At 42.9% G+C, this 20,484-nt stretch overlaps 1 protein-coding gene across 6 annotated transcripts in view; it reads left to right on the top strand.

The window, feature by feature from the left end:
• The first annotated feature begins 236 nt into the window (after positions 1-236).
• The window catches only part of SBF1 (SET binding factor 1), a 151,457-nt gene continuing 131,209 nt past the window's right edge, over positions 237-20,484 (top strand). For 3 of the 6 annotated variants that reach the window (XM_089676986.1, XM_089676984.1, XM_089676982.1), the window contains exon 1: positions 237-406. In XM_089676986.1, the coding sequence (XP_089533112.1) occupies positions 352-406 (55 nt within the window). In that variant the 5' untranslated portion in view covers positions 237-351. The remainder of the gene's footprint in view (positions 407-20,484) is intronic. The other 3 variants (XM_089676987.1, XM_089676985.1, XM_089676983.1) reach the window with 1 other exon arrangement.

Genomic DNA, 20,484 nt, shown 5'->3' with positions numbered 1-20,484 from the left:
AGCTCCTCCCAATAACACCGGCCGCTCTGTCACCGAAGCAGCGGCTCGCACATGACAGCGCCCCGAAAAGACCACGCCCCTTATTTCACTTATCGTTCGCCCTCCCTACCCCATCCTCTTCCTAGCCCCGCCTACTGCCATCTCTTAGTTACATGTTCGGGGAGGTCCTCACATTGACGTCACGTTCTATGCCCTCCCCCTGACCCCTGCCCGCCCCCCTTACGTCACGCCCGTAGACCCCACCCGGTCAGCCCTGATTCGTGCATGCGCAATACCGGGCCGGTGCTGGCAGGAAAGATGGCGGCGGCGGGAGGAGTCCGGGGTTGAGAGAGCGGCCCGGGGAACGGGGACATGGCGAGATTGTCAGATTACTTCCTGCTGGTGGGGTATGACCTGAACAAGAGAGGTGAGGAGGGGCGGGGCTGGGAGCGGGGGAAGGAATGTAGACCCGAGGGTGGAGGAGGGATACCTGGGGGATGGAGGAGGAGAGGGGCAGACAGAGCCCTGCACCATCCTCTATACAACCAGATGAGATCATATACATATATAGAGGGCTGTGTGTGTACAGCTGGGGCCATACAATGGACAGATTGTCTCCTCTATGTCAGTCCTGGTACATGGAGTATGTATGCCCAGGGTGATCACTGAGCAAGCACTGCATGAAAGTGTATGAGAACCCCAGATCATGCCATCACTGAATACATTTATTGCTGGGGAAATCCGCTTCTGTTAATGCATGTTTCATCTAGATCCTGCCAGTGACAGCACTTCCTGTTGTAGGCTGACAATGCTAAGCCACAGCCTTGTCAGTAAGCAACAGCGTTGTCATCCCACCTTGTGATCTCCTTCAGTTGGATCACACATCAGGACCATGCATGCCTCCTGCAGACCAAATCGTCAGCTCTGCAGCCAAATGGAGGAGTATGCACGACAGCCTGACAACGCTAAGCCACAGCCTTGTCAGTAAGCGACAGCGTTGTCATCCCACCTTGTGATCTCCTTCAGTTGGATCACACATTAGGACCATGCATGCCTCCTGCAGACCAAATCGTCAGCTCTGCAGCCAAATGGAGGAGTATGCATGACAACGTTAAGCCACAGCCTTGTCAGTAAGCAACAGGGTTGTCATCCCACCATGTGATCTCCTTCAGTTGGATCACACATCAGGACCCTGCAGATCAAATCGTCTGCTCTGCAGCCAAATGGAGGAATGTGCATGACAGCCTGACAACTCTAAGCCACAGCCTTGTCCGTAAGCAACAGGGTTGTCATCCCACCATGTGGTCTTCTTCAGTTGGATCACACATCAGAACCATGCATGCCTCCTGCAGACCAAATCATCAGCTCTGCGGCCAAATGGAGGAATGTGCACGACAGCCTGAAAACGCTAAGCCACTGCCAAGTCATCAGGGAGAGCATTGTCAGTCCGCCATGCCATTTCCTTCAGCGGATCTGCCTATCTGGTCCAGGCAGGCCTCCTTAAAACTGCAGGGAAGAAGCTTGCATGGCAGGCCGACAACACTACTGCTAATTACAAGGAATTGACGTAACGTTGTCAGCCTCCAGCAGGAAGTGCTGTCACTGGCAGGATCTCCAGGTAATAAACTTTGCAGCAGGTTCAAAAACATGATTTGCTTAACCCCTTTAAGACCACCCAATATATATGCGTAGCGGCAAATGGGTGAGCTTTAAAACCCACACACTGCACATATGTGTCGCTGAGCCGCCAAAGTCTGTGTGCTGAGAGCGCACTCACTGCGCACTTCCAGCACAAAGACTAAGCCGTGAAATTCAGCGCTCGGTCCAGACTAAAGATCGATGACCAGCTTCTGATCATGTGACAGTGGGCAGATGATTGCCGATCCTTCCCACCCCAAGAGGTTTCAAACAGTTTAAAGTGACGCCAGAGCAGGGGGGTTTAAATCAGGTGTTTAGGACTTGTTTACACAATAATCCCCGTGGTTGTAATGCAGTTGTGATGTGTGTTTATGGTCCATTTTTTTTCTTTTAAACTGAGTTGCATTTGTGGTGTATTCACGTGCGTTCCGGTGTAAGTGGTCGCATAATCTGCAAACCTTCCCACCCGTGGGTGTTCAGAACTGTTTAACGGTATACAGCAGTGGGCGGTAAGGGGTTAAAAAAAAAACTGTATGATGGCAAACATACTGAAAGAACTTTATTTTTGGATGTAGGTATACTTTAATATTCTACATACAGGGGAAGACACCCCATTGGTATTGACCGACACTCATGTATGCCTGTGACATGTAACCTCACTGTTGGATCCCTGCTGAAACAATTCACACAGGTGTCATATCCTGATACACTCACCGGCCTCTTTATTAGGTATACCTGTTCAATTGCTTGGTAACGCAAATTGCTGATCAGCCAATCACACGGCAGCGAATCATTGCATTTAGGCTTCTAGACGTGGTGAAGACAACTTGGGGGACAGGAATAAGCTGTATTATGTCCTGTCCCCCCCGGTCTAGCACTGTGGGCTTCTGCCTGAAGCTCTGGTCACCAGTGCAGGGCTATTAACCCTGTATTGTGGCAGAGGAGGAGAGCATGCAAGGTGGCTTTTGAGATGATTTGGATTAGCTTCTGCCTAGATTCAGGCTGTCGTGGTATTAAAGTGTATCTAAAGGTAATATTTTTTCTTTTCTTAAGAATGATTAGGATCTGTCAGGTTTTTATTGCTATGTGTGTCGCCATCGGGGAGCTTTGTACTCTGTATTTGTCCTGATTACCAATATCACAAGTAACAACTATCTAAGCTTGGATTGACACTTGAGTGTAAGAGTGTTTGTGATTTTGGAGTATGGTTTGCACGATTCCCCTACACTTATGGCTTGAACATTTGTGTGTTAGCTAATGGAAAACTAGGCACTAGGAGGAGACAGTTATAAGGCGGCTCTCACACTGATCTGTTTTTTTTTTTTGCCAAAGAAAAACACATGGCCATGTAATCCAGTGGAACTCTTCACACCGATCCGTCCACTGCAGTTTTTAAAATCCCTCTTGGTGCTGGTTTGGCGCGTTAAAAAAAAAAACTGCACCAAAAACGCAACTCCCCATTGATACGAACACATCTGCGTTGCGTTTTTGGTGTGGTTTTTGAGTCACATGTCTGGTATAAAATATGGCAAAAACACATTTTTGCCTTGGATCAGTGTGAAAGTAGTCTTGGGCTCAAAAATGGCTAAATCTCTTTGGGTCAAAAGCACATAATCGTGCCTCAAAGAAGCTCCTGCACATTTTCTGAGTGTTGATTGACAGATGGATTGGTCACAATAGAATAACATGGAAATGTGGTGCTGAAGTGCTGCAGATCACCCAAGTTACATAGTTAGTCTGGCTGAAAAAAGACAAAAGTCCATCCAGTTCAACCAAAAAAAAAGTTATAATCCTACACCCACAGTTGATCCAGAGGAAGGCAAAACACCCAGCATAGCATGATCCAATTTCCTCCTGCAGGGGAAAAAATTCCTTGCTGATCCCCCGTGAGGCAATCCGATATTCGATGGATCAACTTTACCTACAAATGTTAGTAACCAGTTATATTCTGTGTATCCAAGAAAGAATCCAGGTATTTTTAAAATAAATCCACTGAGCTGGCCAGAAACAACTCTTGAGGAAGTCTATTCCACATTTTCACAGCTCTTACTGTGAAGAAACCTTTCCGTATTTGGAGATTACATTTCTTTTCCTCCAGACATAAAGAGTGCCCCCTTGTCCTCTGTGATGACCTCAAAGTGAATAACTCTACACCAAGTTCACTATATGAACCACTGATGTATTTATACATGTTGATCATATCCCCCCTTAATCTCCTCTTCTCAAGAAAGAAATTCAGTTCCTCTAATCTTTCCTCGTAGCTGAGCTCCTCCATGTCTCTTATCAGTTTGGTTGCCGTTCTCTGTACTTTCTCCAGTTCCCCAATGTTCTTGTTGTGAATTGGTGCCCAAAACTGAACTGCATATTCCAGATGAGGTCTTACTAATGATTTGTACAGGGTAATATGATATCTCTCTCTCTGGAGTCTATACCTCTTTTAATACAAGAGAGGATTTTACTCGCGTTAGAAACCACATCTTGGCACTGCATGCCATTATTAACCTCTTCACGCCGGCCGCACACAAATGTGCGGCCTCCTGGCATCTGGGCCTAGACGCCGAGCGGCTGCACATTTGCGTGCAATTAACAAAAAACATATGTGCTGAGAGCGTGCACCCTGCGCGCTCCCAGCACACATGTCCGGTACTCACAGAAAGGTCCTGGTCTGCTCTTTCGATTGGGACCTTTCCCGATCATGTGACCGCCGGCACTGCTTTGTTTGATTGGGTTGTGTGCAGTAAATGGGGCTGGGCTGCGGTGGGTTGGCTTTTTCATGGTTAAAACAGTATTTGAGGGAATGACATATCACCTCCTCAATGCCTGTCAAACTCCTTTTTGACAAGTGATCCACCTCATCGCTTTTCAAAGGGGGTGACAAGGGTTGCCACATGTATAAATGATGAGGCTCTCTTCAGTCTGGAGATGGGAAGTAAAGAGAAATCTCCTCAAAAGGAAACAAAATAAATGAAAGGGGTTTAACCCATTGTATACACCATACTTCACCACTGAGGAAGGAAAACAATTGAGGAGACAAATGCCGATATTCACAAGCTGCAACATGGGGAGAGATTTTACATTTGTGGACGTAGAGAAGTGTGAGGGGTTTATCTTTCCGTATATGTATACTATACACGTTCTGTTGTTGTTATTCTAATATAATCGTTCATTATGCAGGCTTACTGTATGTACGTCTCAATCATCTCTGGCCTTCGTGTTTAGGCTGCGTGTCTCACTGTTTTCTCTCTGTGCTGTGTGTTGACAGCCTCTGGCAGTTACCTTGCTGGAACACGGCAATTTTCAGTTCTCCAAACATGCGTCGTACTTTCAGCTTCCTGTCTAATCAGGTGCTCTGGGTGGTGAGCTAATAGCAATGCAAAACAGTTTCAAGAGTCTCGTTTGCTGAAATGCAGCCTAATAGTGACACTAGAAGGACGCACCAGAAGATTTACTTAAGGGCTCATTCACACCCCTGAGCTGCGCTAATTGCACAGCCGCTAGTTTTCGCTGGGAGACACCGTGCAGATCCTGGTGCATGGCACTGTTTAATGTTTTCTCAAAGAACTTTATTGAACTGTCACAAGTGACACTCCCATACAGTGCTACTTGCGTTACATCCTACTGCGCTGAAAAAAATGGCCACACGCCATATTTCTTTTCAGTGCACAGTACAGCAACTTTGTGGTGTGGACTAACATCATAGGAAACACGCCATTATGACTTGTCTGTTCTTTAGGGCTACACTGGAAATGGCTGACAGCATTGCCCCAACACGTCTGCTATGAATGAGGCTTTAACATGATTGTAAAGGCTAACTGACTTTTACCTTCATGCATACTATTCTTGAAGGTAAAAAAAATCTTTTGTGTGCACCAGCGCCCCCCAATCATACTTACCTGAGCCCTATTGTGATCTAGCGATGTGCACGGGAGCCCTGACTCTCCGGGGCCTCTCCCTCCCCATTGGCTGAGACAGCAGCGGGAGCCATTGGCTCCCGTTGCTGTCAATCACAGCCAATGAGGAGACAGAGGGGGTGAGGCCGAGCTGTGGCTCTATGTGTGAATGGACATGCAGAGCAGTGGCTCTGGAGCAAGCCTGCTTGGGTGCCCCCATAGCAAGCTGCTTGCTCTGGGGGTCCTAGGCAGGAGGGAGGGGACAGGAGCATCATCAGGGACCTGAGAAGAGGAGGATTGGGGCTGCTGTATGCAAAACCACTGCACAGAGCAGGTGAGTATGACATGTTTGTTTTCTTTTAATAGCACGTTAATTGTATGGAACAGTCATTTGTTTTGTAGCTTTGAATACAGTAGGAAAGGGTTAAACTTAGTGACCCTAAACTCTGGCTTAAAAAAATCTTTTTAACTATGTATTCTTAACTCAAAAAATTCCCTTCTGTTGCTACAGATCCCACTGTAGGAACATAGACGCCCTCTCTTGTCATTTCCCGAGATGGGTTAGGGACTATGGGATTTGTAGTTTGCATAGAGCAGTGCACATGACTGCAGCTAACAAACAGCTATAGCTAAACAAACAGAACTGAGGAGAAAAGAAGAGATTTGGGAGCTCACGGAGGATGTTATGAGGAGGCAGAAAAAAACCCAGTAAGAAACTATTTAAAGTGGAGTTCTACCTAAAAAATAAAAGTCAGCAGCTAGAAAAATTGTAGCTGCTGACTTTTAAAATACAGCCACTTACCTGTCCCTCGGTCCAGCAGTGTCTTCTCCACCGCTGGTTTCACCGGCCATCTTCTCTCCCTGGCGCCGGCATCTTCACTGTAGGCACCCGGCTGTGACAGCTTGCGGCTTCACATCCGGCTGCCCACTGTGCATGCCTAGGCGATCGAAGTGGGAGCGGGTACCTGTCAAATTTGGGTACCCACTCCCCAAAGGTGCCAATCCTTAATGGGGAGCGGGGGACAAAGGCTTAAAGCAGAACTTCCCCTTTTGGGTGGAGCTCCGCTTTAATGAAAAGTAGATTACAAAGTCAGTAAGTAGTGGATGTGTATGGATCATTTTTGTAGACTAATAATATTGTTTAGTGTTTAATTTCGAGCTTAAATCCAGGAAACCTGAAACTCTTCCCTTCCAGTGGGGCTGTTCCCACACTGTAAGGGTTGATTGCTCATCTAGGTCTCGGGGACTTGTTAAAGTAGATTTTCTTTCCTATTATTTGCTCCTCTGTGCTGCCAGACTGGTCCCCATACTCCAGGCCGCGATGATGGTGAGCTACAGTCCTCTACTGGTAGACTAGTCTTTTTTAGTATTCCTACCATGAGAAAAATATGTGGCAGCCCTTAAAGGAGAAGTATGGCCAAAGCTCTTTTGGCCCTGCTTCTGTAGGTCACAGGAGCGCTCTTAGTTCTGCAAAAAACGCTTTTGCCTGATATCACTCAGCTGATCCAGGCTCTGGATCATGCCCAACTTAATGTCGGAATCCACCCAGATGCCTGGACCGGCATCTGCTCCTGCCCACTCCACAGCCCAGCACTCCAGTTAGCGCTGGGGAGGCAGAGCAGACTGACAGTCACTGATCTCTCCTCACGGAGGACCGAGAACTGAATGATCAGTGGTCTTTGATTGCTCAGTTCTTGCTCTTAGAGGCAGCGGGAGACAGAGACAGCATCAGACCATGTTTTTATCTAAATCCAACACTACTCTTTTAATGTCTAGTATTGGCTTTAAGGCTTTTTAGTCGCAGTGCAAACTTACAGCAATTTGAAGTCTGTGAAAAGACCTTTCCTTTATTTTATATCAGTTGCAGGTCCATGAGTCACAAAGTATTGAAACCTCAAGAATTTGCATGACAGCCTGGCTGCTAGCATTTTCAGGAGATGGCCACAAACGCCACCTACATATTTCTCTCATGACAGCTTTCCATAGGTGTAGCTATGTAATAATTATAAAATAATGAAATTTATTTTTAAACACAGAGGAATTTGTACCCGAGTAGCTAAAGTCCTGGTTCACATTGATGTGATTCAGAATGCATGGGATTGCATGACAACTGAAATAATGTGTTTTCTAAGGAGACCGTTCACATACACACTATATTGGCAAAAGTATTGGGACACCCCTCCAAATCATTGGATTCAGATGTTCCAATCACCTCCATGGCCACAGGTGTATAAAATCAAGCACCTAGCCATGCAGACTGCTTCTACAAACATCTGTGAAAGAATGGGTCGCTTTCAGGAGCTCAGTGAATTGAAATGTGGTACCGTGATAGGTTGCCATCTGTGCAATAAGTCTATCCATGAAATTACCTTGCTACTAAATATTCCACAGTCAACTGTTAGTGGTCTTATAACAAATTGGAAGCAACTGGGAACAACAGCAACTCAGCCATGAAGTGGTAGGCCACATAAAATGAAAGAGCAGTGTCCGCGCATACTGAAGCGCACAGTGGGCAAAAGTCACCAACTGTCTGTAGAATCAATAGCTAAAGACCTCCAAACTTCATGTGGCCTTCAGATTAGCACAACAACAGTGCGTAGAGAGCTTCATGGAATGGGCTTCCATGGCCAAGCAGTCACATCCAAGCCTTACATCACAAAGTGCAATGCAAAGCATCATATGCAGTTGTGTAAAGCATGCCGCCACTGGACTCTAGAGCAGTGGAGACATGTTCTCTGGAGTGACCAATCATGCTTCTCTGTCTGGCAATCCAAGGACATGTATGCTTTTGGTGGTTGCCAGGAGAACAGTACTTGCCTGACTGCATTGTGCAATGTGTAAAGTTTGGTGGAGGGGGGATTATGGTGTGGGGTTGTCTTTCAAGGGTTGAGCTTGGCCCTTTAGTTCCAGTGAAAGGAACTCTTAAGGTGTCAGTATACCAAAACATTTTGGACAGTTTCATGCTCCCAAATTTGTGGGAACAGTTTGGGGATGCCCTTCCTGTTCCAACATGACTGCGCACCAGTGCACAAATCAAGGTCCATAAAGACATGGATGAGCGAGTTTAGGGTGGAGGAACTTGACTGTCCTGACCTCAGCCCAATAGAAAACCTTTGGGATGAATTAGAGCGAAGACTGGAAGCCAGACCTTCTCATCCGACATCAGTGCCTGACATCACAAATGTGCTTCTGGAAGAATGGTCAAACATTCCCATAGACACACTTCTAAACCTTGTGGACAGCCTTCCCAGAAGAGTTGAGGCTGTTATAGCTGCAAAGGGCGGGCCAACTCATAATGGAACCCTATGGACTAAGACTGGGATGCCATTAAAGTGTTCATCTGTGTGTAAAGGCAGGCGTCCCAATGTTTTTGGCAAATTATATTTGTGTAGAGGGAAATAAATGACTGCTTCACAAAAGTCTAGAAACACAACCTGATTTGTATGCAAATGCAGCCTCAGACTTCTTTTGGGCTGCTTCCCTGAAATCCTGGTTGGCGAAAATACACCCATTTTGTAGTAGAAAGTCCTCTGCTCTGCCTCCTTGTGACTACATGTCCCATAATTTATGGCACTATTGCATGCATGCCTTATGCAAGCCACTGTCAATTGCTAACCCTTTGAGGAGGATTAGTGGTGTGTCTTCTGCGTCTAGTGTTTTTGGGAAGTCTGTGCATGTTGGCGCAGGCAGCGTAATCACATGGCCTGTAGTCCTCCCCTAAGAGGGCGCAGGAAAGAGTAGCTATGGCAGGGCTCCATAGGGCCCCTCAAGCTAACAAGCAACCCTGAAGCCGCGAAAGCAAGGCCAGCCATCAGGGGACTGGGTGAATTTGCCAAAAGGCAGTGCTTCAAACATGAAAAAGTGGCATAAGATGTAAGTATTACTTTTAGCATCTTAGAGTTAAAAAAATTAGGGTTTAATATCACTTTAAATGAAGTAGACTAAAGCACAGTGTAGACATGTCTGTATTGTGTGGCAGGGGTGCCCATATTACAAGACTTGATCAGGACTGTCAGACTTCGGGACAGAATTGTAAAAATGCTGCAGCAGATTGTAAAGTTTTGATTAAAATAATGACAGTGAAAAATTAAACATTTTGGACAGAATTTCTTTTTTTCCATTAGGAGGACATTCCCAATTATGGTTTACATGTGGTCTGTGAAAGCTTCTTTACAACTCTGAAGGTGGCTGTTCCATTGATTTGATTCTAAGGCCTCCTTCACATGGGCATACTATAGTGTATAGTGGTGCTGTGGGGGCACAGAGTGCGTTCAGGGCTGTGCACCTGCATGGCTGTCAAATTGGGAGCAGTGGCCGTGCAGCCACCGTGTCCCAATGGAAATGATTGGGATAGTCTGCACGAGGATGCATGGAACTCCTGGGCGGGCAAACTCAGCCCTTGCATGGGTATATACTATAGTACACCCGCTTGAAAGAGGCTTTACACTGGGCTGTTTTCTGACACAAGGTCTCTTAAAAATAGTAATCAGATTCCAACTGTCATTTTTCAGATTAGAAAACTGAGAATTCAATCTGCTGCTTTTCTCCAATTCTATTTATCTGCTCAATTGGACTTTATTTATGAAAGTGTTTAAACAAAAAGCAGTTTTTGCCCAGGAAAGCAATTGATTATCACTCTCATTATTCTGCATTCGGAGATTGAACGGGGGAGCATTTGGCTGCCATGGCAACAAGTACAGTTCTTCTGTCCTAGTCTTTTAAAGACGGAAACCAACAAGTATGGTATAACTTTGGAATGGCTACCGGTAGAAGATAGCGACCTGGTGCAGCACCCTAAAATAAAACATGTTTTACTTTAGAAGAAATCTCTTTCCAGGTTAAAGTGGGACTCCACTTTCTAGTTGAATCATTTAGATGTCATGAACAATATACACACTGTAATCGCCCTTCTTGATTTCTAGTAAACAATTAAGTTACTTTTTTCTAGAAAATGCTAGCTGCCTGGCTGTTATGGTTATTCACAGAATTCAATCACTGACACACACACGCACACGCACGCACCCCAGCTAAAAATTTGTATTAATGTGCATAAAGAAGCCAAGGCAAGATGGAAAAATCTCCAAAAGGCATCAAATTACAGATTACACATTCTTATAATATGTCAACAAAAGTTAGATTTTATTTCCATCATTTACACTTTCAAAATAACAGAAAACAAAAAAATGGCATCTGCAAAAGTTTGGGCACCCTGCAGAATTTATAGCATGCACTGCCCCCTTTGCAAAGCTGAGACCTGCCAGTGTCATGGATTGTTCTCAATCATCGTCTGGGAAGACCAGGTGATGTCAATCTCAAAGGTTTTAAATGCCCAGACTCATCTGACCTTGCCCCAACAATCAGCAACATGGGTTCTTCTAAGCAGTTGTCTAGAAAACTGAAACTGAAAATAGTTGACGCTCACATAGCTGGAGAAGGCTATAAGAAAATAGCAAACCGATTTCAGATGTCAATATCCTCTGTTCGGAATGTAATTAAGAAATGGCAGTCATCAGGAACAGTGGAAGTTAAAGCAAGATCTGGAAGACCAAGAAAAATATCAGACAGAACAGCTCGCAGGATTGTGAGAAAAACAATTCAAAACCCACGTTTGACTGCACGATCCCTCCAGAAAGATCTGGCAGACACTGAAGTTGTGGTACACTATTCCACTATAAAGAGATACTTGTACAAATATGGTCTTCATGGAAGAGTCATCAGAAGAAAACCTCTTCTACGTCCTCACCACAAAAATCATCGTTTGAACTTTGCAAATGAACAAGCCTGATGCATTTTGGAAACAAGTTCTGTGGACCAATGAGGTTAAAATTGAACTTTGTGGCCGGAATGAGCAGAGGTACGTTTGGAGAAGAAGGGGCACAGAATTTAATGAAAAGAACCTCTGTCCAACTGTTAAGCATGGGGTTGGATCAATCATGCTTTGGGGTTGTGTTGCAGCCAGTGGCACAGGGAACATCTCACGAGTAGAAGGAAAAATGGATTCAATAAAATTTCAGCAAATTTTGGATGGTAACTTGATGCCATCTGTGAAAAAGCTGAAGTTAAAGAGAGGATGGCTTCTACAAATGGATAATGATTGTAAACACACCTCGAAATCCATGGGGGATTACATCAAGAGGCGTAAACTGAAGGTTTTGCCATGGCCTTCACAATCTCCTGACCTCAACATAATTGAAAATCTATGGATAGACCTTAAAAGAGCAGTGCGTGACAGACAGCCCAGAAATCTCAAAGAACTGGAAGACTTTTGTAAGGTAGAATGGACAACCTCAGACAAGAATTGAAAGACTCTTGGCTGGCTACAAAAAGCGTTTACAAGCTGTGATACTTGCCAAAGGGGGCAGTACAAGATATTAACTCTGCAGGGTGCCCAAACATTTGCAGACGCCATTTTTTTTGTTTTCTGTTATTTTGAAAGTGTAAATGATAGAAATAAAATCTAACTTTTGTTGACATATTATAAGAATGTCTAATCTGTAATTTGATGCCTTTTGGAGATTTTTCCATCTTTCCTTGGCTTCTTTATGCACATTAATACAAATTTTTAGCTGGGGTGCCCAAACTTTCGATCCCCACTGTAATTGTCACTCAAAGTGTGATAGCGCTGAAAGCTAAAAATGTTTCTGGACTGGAAGGGGTGAAAGTGTCCGACTTGGAGTGGTTAAATAATAAAAAAAAATAAATAAGTATTAGGCTTCAAAATCTTAAACATTTTATATAAGTAGAATCCACTACTACAACTCTTCATTGGAAAGTGTACAAATGTTCATATAGGTATTCCACTAACTGCTCTTCGCAATATTAACCTCTTGCTACCTGGCGTACACACATACAGTAAGTGACTTCACGGAAGTGGGTCTTTATTTGTGGGGCAGCAAATATGCCGTACTGTGTTTGTGCTGGGAGTGCACTCCCAGCATGGAGACCAAGCTGTTAGGGACAGCTCCGGGTCTCATACTAGTAATTTGCAATTGTGGGGCCTGATTACCGATCACCTGATTGATGTGATAGCCTGTGATTGGCTATCACGGTGATCAGCCACTGTAAAGCCTGCCCCATGTTGTTGTGTTTTTTGTTTTGTTTTTTTTTTCATCTCCTCTTGAATGGAGAAAAAGATACATTTTATATCTTTTTCTCCTTGCTACAGGAGAAAATTGTACAAATAAAAACATTGTGCATATGAAGAATAAAACAGATAAAATAGCTAGGTCATTGTTGGGGTCAAAGGTCATGCTCCGTCAGTGTCATAGGTCAGGGCCAGTGTATTTTAGGTAAGATAATAAAAGTATTTTAAATTTAGTATCAGTTGGCAGTTTCTGTGTATTTTAGGTAGGTTTAAAAAAGCATGTGCTGTGTTGTTTCTGGGCCCTACTATGGGTACAAATTGTGTTCAAGCATTAGGGTTGTTTTGCTTTCATCATGAAGGGGTTACACTTTGGTAGGAAAAAATAAACATGATGATATAAAATAAAGAACAGGGTTAAAATAACTCCTCCATCTTGGTGAATGGAACCTAATATAGGGCTTTGCATAGTTGGAACGCAGACAGTATATTCATAGTGATGTATTGAGTAACTATGTATTGTTTGGTGTATGGGCTCCTGAGAATTTGAAGATTCTGGGCAGATTAGGAGATTTGACATGCTTTGACATCATTGATCAAGATCTAAAAACATGTATTGTGTTTGCAAAGTCATTTCACTTTCTCTTTCCAAACTGGTTATTCCCCTTGTGTTATTTTTGGTGTTAAAAGTACGCATCATATTTCTGTACATTAATATTAACACTTTCCTGACCACCTTGGTTGGTGCCATAAGTGCTGTTATTTGTTGAAGACATCGAGCTGGGATCAGTTGAAACACAGGAGGTAGAGGAAATGGAAAAGAAATTGGGAATTAATTTGCTTATAACTCTATGCTTTCTTTCGATTTCCGAGCTTGGGTTCACATTATAGCGATGTGGTAAATCGCATGTAATTCGGACAGGAATCACATTGCATTCCTGTTCAAATCATGTGCGTTTTTTTTTTTTTTGCAGTGCGATTTGAGCCCATTCATTTTGTATAGGTTCAATTTGCACCGCACTCGCATGAAAAAGGTGCAGGCATTTTTTTTTTCTTTGCCAAACTGGAATCGGATCGCCTGGGTGATCTAATTCTTGCAGTCGCACTGCACTTTGCCACCTGTTTTGTGGTGTCGTTAATTTAACATTGGCACCTGTGGCAAAACGCATGAATGGAATGCAATTTCAATGCGATGCGGCAAAACGCTCACGATTCGCTGTGTTTCCCTACCACATATGTGAACTGAGGCGAGAGGCCAATCCAACCAAAACTGATATCCTGCTTTGAGCTCACAGAAGCCTGTGTGACTTCTTATGTTTTGCCTGGTGAGATCTCTGACTGTCGCTTCCTAACTCTGCCCATCTGTTTCAGCTCCGTGTTATAATGGATTCTCTTTCACTGCTGTGCTTCACATTTAGTTTACATTATGGAGTATGCAACAATAGAAGGTCAAGGATTTTTTGCAATGCCTTGGTATGGAGGGAAAGGCCAAGATCAAGAGGGTTCTTGCCATGTGTGCTCTGAGATTAAAGACGTCATTGGGGTAATTGAGCCAATCAGGGTCTACCCAGAGCCGAAACATAACATATATAACTAAATTCTGCTGTTATGTTCTGCTAGCTTCTTTTTATGTAGTATTACCCAGATTACCGTTTGTAGAGTAATTATTTTATTGTTATTTACGTATTTATTACATGTACTTCTATAGTGCCGTCAGTTTACATATATTGTACATTCACATCAGTTCCTGCCCTCAAGAAGTTCCTAACTCACATTCATACATACCTATATTCGGGACAATTAACCTACCAGCATGTCTTTGACGGATGTGTCATATATTTGATAATATACTGTATATTCTTGACAAGTCAGTAGATGAAATGGCCTTTGGAAACAATGTAGTTTTGAAATTTATATTAAATGCAAACTTTTAATTGTTTTAGGTTAATTTATTTAAAATTTGTAGTGGACATGTCAGTAACTTTGCAAAAAAAAGATTTCCGATGTGTTTAAATATACAGCAACAAGTGTGCCCATTCTCCTCTGACATCAACAAGGCATTTTCGTCCACACCCCGGATATTTTCTCTTTTTCGGACCATTCTCTCTAAACCATAGAGATGGTTGTGCATGAAAATCCCAGTAGATCAGCAGTTTTGAAATACTCAGACCAGCCCGTCTGGCACCAACAACCATGCCACATTCAAAGTCACTTAAATTCCCTTTTCTTCCGCATTCTGATGCTTGGTTTGAACTTCAGCAAGTCTTCACCACGTCTAGATGCCTAAATGTATTTTTTTTTTTTTTATAAATATTTTATTGATTTTCATTTTAATTACATTGTCACAAACACAAAAAGAATTATCCCATTGTTCAATTACATACAAAACATCAAGAAAAGAAAAATAACCAAGAACCTTGGGGCAGCACAGTGGCTAAATGGTTAGCACATCCGCCTGGCAGTACTAGGGTCGTTGGCTCGAATCCCAACCACAGCACCACCTGCCTGGAGTTTGCATGTTCTCCCTGTGCCTGCGTGGGTTTCCTCCGGGTACTCCAGTTTCCTCCCACACTCCAAAGACATGCTGGTAAGTGAATTGGATCCTGTCTAAATTGGCCCTTGTATGTGTATGCATGAATGTGAGTTAGGGACCTTAGATTGTACGCCCCTTGAGGGTTAGGGACTGATGTGAATGTACAATATATATGTAAAGCGCTACGTAAATTGACGGCGCTATACAAGTACCTGAAATAAATAATTTTTATACCTTTAAACAATTCCCTCCCAAATCCTCCCCCCCCCCCCCCCCCATACCTTCCCTACCCGCTCTGGTCCCCGTCTCTTGCCATATTCTCTCTTCTCTAACTCATTGTTCCTCTTTATTTCTTTCTTGCTCTCAAGGCTCCCTTCTCCTACTTCCTAATCCATCTATCTCTCTTTAATTTCTCAGCCTTCTCCATCTCCTCCGTTGTATGATTTTCTATAGATATCCCATTTTTTTCCACCTATCCCGAAATCTCTCCATTTTATCCTCCTCCAAATATCGGAGTTCTTCCATCCTATAAACGTAATCCATCCTACTCATCCAATCCTTTATCTTCGTGCCTAAATGTATTTAGTTGCTGCCATGTGATTGGCTGATTAGCAATTTGTGTTACTAAGCAATTGAACAGGTGTACCTAATAAAGTGGCCGGTGAGTGTATAGTAAAAACACCATAGTAATAGCACAGTGCATACTACTTTAATGATGCATGTATTTGATCTCTTAGATTGTAAGCTTCGAGGAGCAGGGCCCTCCTAACCCTCTTGTATTGAACTGTATTGTTGCTGTATTGTCTCCCGTTATATTATAAAGTGCTGAGCAAACTGTTGGCGCTATATAAATCCTGTATAATAATAATAATAATCATAATAATAATATCTGTAGACAGCTGTCAATTTCGACAATTTATTTAGATTCTGCCCACTTACTACTACTGTGGTATGTAAAGTCAACTTGATGATTAAAGACTTGTCTACATGGAATGCAAGATATTGTAAAAGTGTAATCATGGCCTTCAATATGATGACTACCTTGAGTAGACCGCCACCTTTTTCTATACGCCATCTAATTAGTTTTACAGGGAGCCATGTTCCTAGCTTACATTTCTATAGTCAGGAATGCAGCTGTCACCAAAAATAGCTGTGGTCCCGTTTCTGGTTTGGTCTGCATTGCTGACGACGTGTGTGTACTAAGCATGCCGTTCCCTTTGAAACGAATTGGATGCAGTTACAAATAGATGGATTTATACAGGAATGTAAGAGTTTCTGCAGTTTTTTTTGTGTGTCCCAAAAATAGAAAAAAAAACAATTTATGAAGCTACATTTACATGGGCCATTGTAGACCCAGCTCAGTAATTTTATGTCCACAAGGACTATGACTACATACACAGGATGCATTTGTACAGCGAAGAGTGATACTATCTTGTTGTGGTGACTGCATCTTTTATCATGTAGTTCCTGGTTGCTATACTGTTCATTTGTATTCTTGTTTTTTTCGGTCCTTGATGTTTTGTGCTGTAATGAAATGATCATTGTGTGGCCTTCTGTTTATATCCTGTGTATGCTTAGCTCCGCGAGGCAGAAAGCCTTTACAGTAGAGCATCTTGCTGGCTCTTGCCCAAAATTATACCTGTGAATCAGGTTTTAGGTCGAGGTATGGTATGTGATTTGAGTGACTGCGTTGATTGAATTTTACAAGCAAATAGTTTTTAACATGGGACATGTAATCTCACAATCTTTTAGGCCAACCAGTAAGATCAAGCACAGTAGGCCATCATGAGACCGTTGCTGCTTACACCATGTTTTTGCTGGCTTTTTGCTGTTTTTCTTGTTCAATATATTTTAATGGTTTTTCAGCATTTTATAATTACAAAGCATAGCATAAATATGAGGTCTTTGTGGTGAAAGAGAGCTTCCCAAGGTAACTCTTTTCATAAGAAGTGAGCATGGGAGTATAAACGGTAGATAAACTGTTCATCAGTATTACGTGAAAGCCATGACAAATATTAGTCTTTAAAGTAGAATTTCAGCCTCAACTGAACTAGTCTTAAAAATTCTCCCTCCCCTCTCCTATCACTTATTCTGACTAACCTGTGTAAAAAAATAAAGATTTTTATACTTATCCATTTTCAGCCTGGTCCAGTCACATGATCTGGCTCCCCTGTGTCAGCCAGCACTACCTGCAGGGGAGAGGAGGGAGTGCAGACAATGGCTGGGACTTGGGAGCCTAACGCCACTGCTCCAGACATTAGAATCCATTGTCCAGTGCTTTTTCCTCCTCCCTGTAGCCACTGCTGGCTGACACAGGGGATAACATGACTGATCCGGAGTCTTGTCATTTTAAAATCTTTTAATTTTTTATTTTAATTGTTTTTATGTATAGTAGTAGTATTATTTTTAATGATTATATTAATTTTTTGTAATCTTTTAAAATATTTTAATTGTGGTGAGTCTCTATATACCATCCTGGCTGACCAGACATTATTGAATTATTTAGTGGTTTTTTGATTAATGGCCGCTAATCTATCAATATGCATTATGTCATTAAGTATTTCTAACAATTTCATCACTGTAGGGATTGGAGAGGATTTCTAGGAATCAGTTTGCAAGTAGTGAAAAAAGAACGTCTTACTATGGACCCCTTGGCCCCTGAAAGAAATTGTAGAGAGGCCATTAAATTTAGATGAAATCACTAACTGAAATACATCCCCAAACCTACAGGGAGCCTGTACTATGCTTTAGCCCTCACGCACACTTGATGTTTTACAGCGGCTGTTTTTGGCGTTTGACGTTTTTTTTCTACAGTCAGTAAACTCCCCAGCATGTTATCCTATGTGTCCATGCACACATAGGCCGTAATCAACGTTTTATGGCTGGGACGTTTTTTTCTACAGTCAATAAACTCCCCAGCACACATAGGCTGTAATCAACGTTTTTTGGCTGAAACTTATGGGTTTCTAGAGGAGTTTTTTAGCTGTAAAAATGCTCTAATGCTGAAAAACGCAGCAAACATGGTAAAATGCTGCAAACCAGTGTTTTTGAACTTTTTTTGACCAAAAAACCCCCCCCTTTTTTTTTTCTTGGTAAAAAAACACTAAAAACCGCAAATGTGGAAAAACACAGGAAAACGCCACTAATCGCGGCAAAACATTGCTAAACGCTAATGAAAAAATGCTAAAAAAGCTGAAAAACTCAAGTTTTTAATGTGACTTTACACAGCTAACGTTACCAGTGTTATCAAAACGTCCCGTGTGCATGAGGGCTTACTGTTGCCTGCAGACGTTCATCCATGCAACATTCTCCAGTCCTTCAGCAGGCAACCTTCCTCCTGTTAGAGCCTCAAATTTCCACATTTTGTGTCATTAGTCCAGGGCCATTTTTCTGGCCCCTCTCCTTGTGTTTTGTGTGTAGCTGTATTGTCTAGCTATCTGGTTCTCCACCTTGGAGGGATGACTCTTTGCAGATCTTCTTATAAAGACCATTTTTCTCAGGACATGTTTGGACTGTAGACTCCTATATCAGGGTATGAGCTAATTGAAGTGCTGGATATACTCTGATTTTGAGGAGAGATCAGTTTGTATTTTTCATTTGTTGCACAGTTTCAGTGGCCAACCATTTCTGGTCCTCGATCTTGCCCATTTCTTGGTTTCTCTGAAGAAGAGCTTGGGAGAATAAATCTGGGAATGCCTGTGTGCCTCCAAATTTCTGTTTTGGACATCCTTTGCTAATGTAGAATGACCAACTTTTATCTTTTTGTTATTCTAACTTTTGTGTACAAGATTTGCCACATATGCAGCTACCTCACCCTTTTAGTACAGTTGTTTCTTAGCCAGTTTTATTACCTCTACACAACAGTTTCTATTCATTTGATCAGTTTGGGTCAACCTATGTGTTATGCCATTGATCATTGGCATCAGTTTGTTGAATTTGCATGGCCAAGCACTTCTGACAAATCCCACTACTTTTTCCTGCAAGAGCCCGGAAAGCATTGCACCTGTGATCAGTGGACATGCAATGGTCAGGCTTCTGTAGACCAGTTCTGCAGCTTTCTGCCCGTACCTTCATACAGGCTGCCTGTCGTGGGAGCTGAAAGTTTGAGTTGCCAAACGTCAGCCACCAAACCTTAATGACTTGGAGAGGATCTGCCAAGAGGAGTAGGCCAAAATCCCTCCTGAGATGTGTGCAAACCTGGTGGCCAACTACAGGGAACGTCTGACCTCTGTGATTGCCAACAAGGGATTTGCCACCAAGTACTAAGTCGTGTTTTATGAAGGGGATCAAATACTTATTTCCCTCATGAACATGCAAATCAGTGCATAATTTGTTAGACATGCATTTCTTTTGTTGCTATTCTGTCAGTGTTACAATACACCTACCATTCGATTTTTAGACTGATCATTTCTTTGTGAGTGGGCAAACATTCAAAATCAGCAGGGGATCAAATACTTATTTCCTTCACTGTGTGTATATGTATGTGTGTGTGTATATATATATATGTAAGTAACATGTTCCTAAAGGGGCACTTTAAAAACTCCACCTTTTAGTACGTCCGTACGTGTTTTTTTAAATACAATTTAAGCACCTGAATTTGACTCTTTGGTAGATTAGCCTATTGCAGTTTGTTGTAAGGTCTATACCAGTGTTTCTCAACCTTTTTTTCAGTCAAGGCATCCTTTAAAATTATGGACAGTCCCGAGGCGCCCCATTTTAAAATGGGGCGCCTCAAGACTGCCCATAATTTTAAAAGGGCACCCCATTCTAAAATGTGAAAAACTTTTCTAATAGTTTTATATAATGCAGCAACATCCACACCTGTAGGACACCCAACATTATTCTTCCAGAGCAAATACACTTTTGCACACTGGTACTGACTAGTATTCTAGTGTTTCTGTTGTCCCTCAGTTTTTCTCCATCACTGAGCTGGAGAGGGGCACTGATGGAGGCAAGGGGAGGGTCAAACTAGGATGCTGTGCAGGCAGCTGACATGCTCCTTAGCAACTGATGACGTCAGTGGTTGTCAGGATGCTGGCGGATAGAAGGTCGTAATGGTGCACAATGAAAACCTGTGGCTTTGTGTTACTCAAAGGCAGGCGTCTTCCACCCGCTGGCTTGTATACAAGTTTGGGGCAATTTTTAGACATTTTGCCCAGACATCCCTGAAGACACTTCAAGGCACCCTGGGTGAGAAAGGCTGGTCTATACAACAAATCTCAGCAAGGGTGAGGGAGATGCAGTGCATGGAGCCTTGCTGATAGGAGGAACAAGCCGAGTGTCAGAAGCCTGAGCTCTTGGATGTGCTGCTTCTCGCTACTCTGTCATAGGGCGGGGGTGGGGAGGAGGCCTGCGATGTAAAG

Source organism: Staurois parvus, unplaced genomic scaffold (genome assembly GCF_062004578.1).
Source record: "Staurois parvus isolate SC_StPar_1 unplaced genomic scaffold, SC_StPar_1.0 ptg000175l, whole genome shotgun sequence".
Lineage (NCBI taxonomy): Eukaryota > Metazoa > Chordata > Amphibia > Anura > Ranidae > Staurois > Staurois parvus.
Note: the sequence above shows the minus strand (reverse complement) of the source record. Positions and strands in the feature narration are given on the sequence as shown.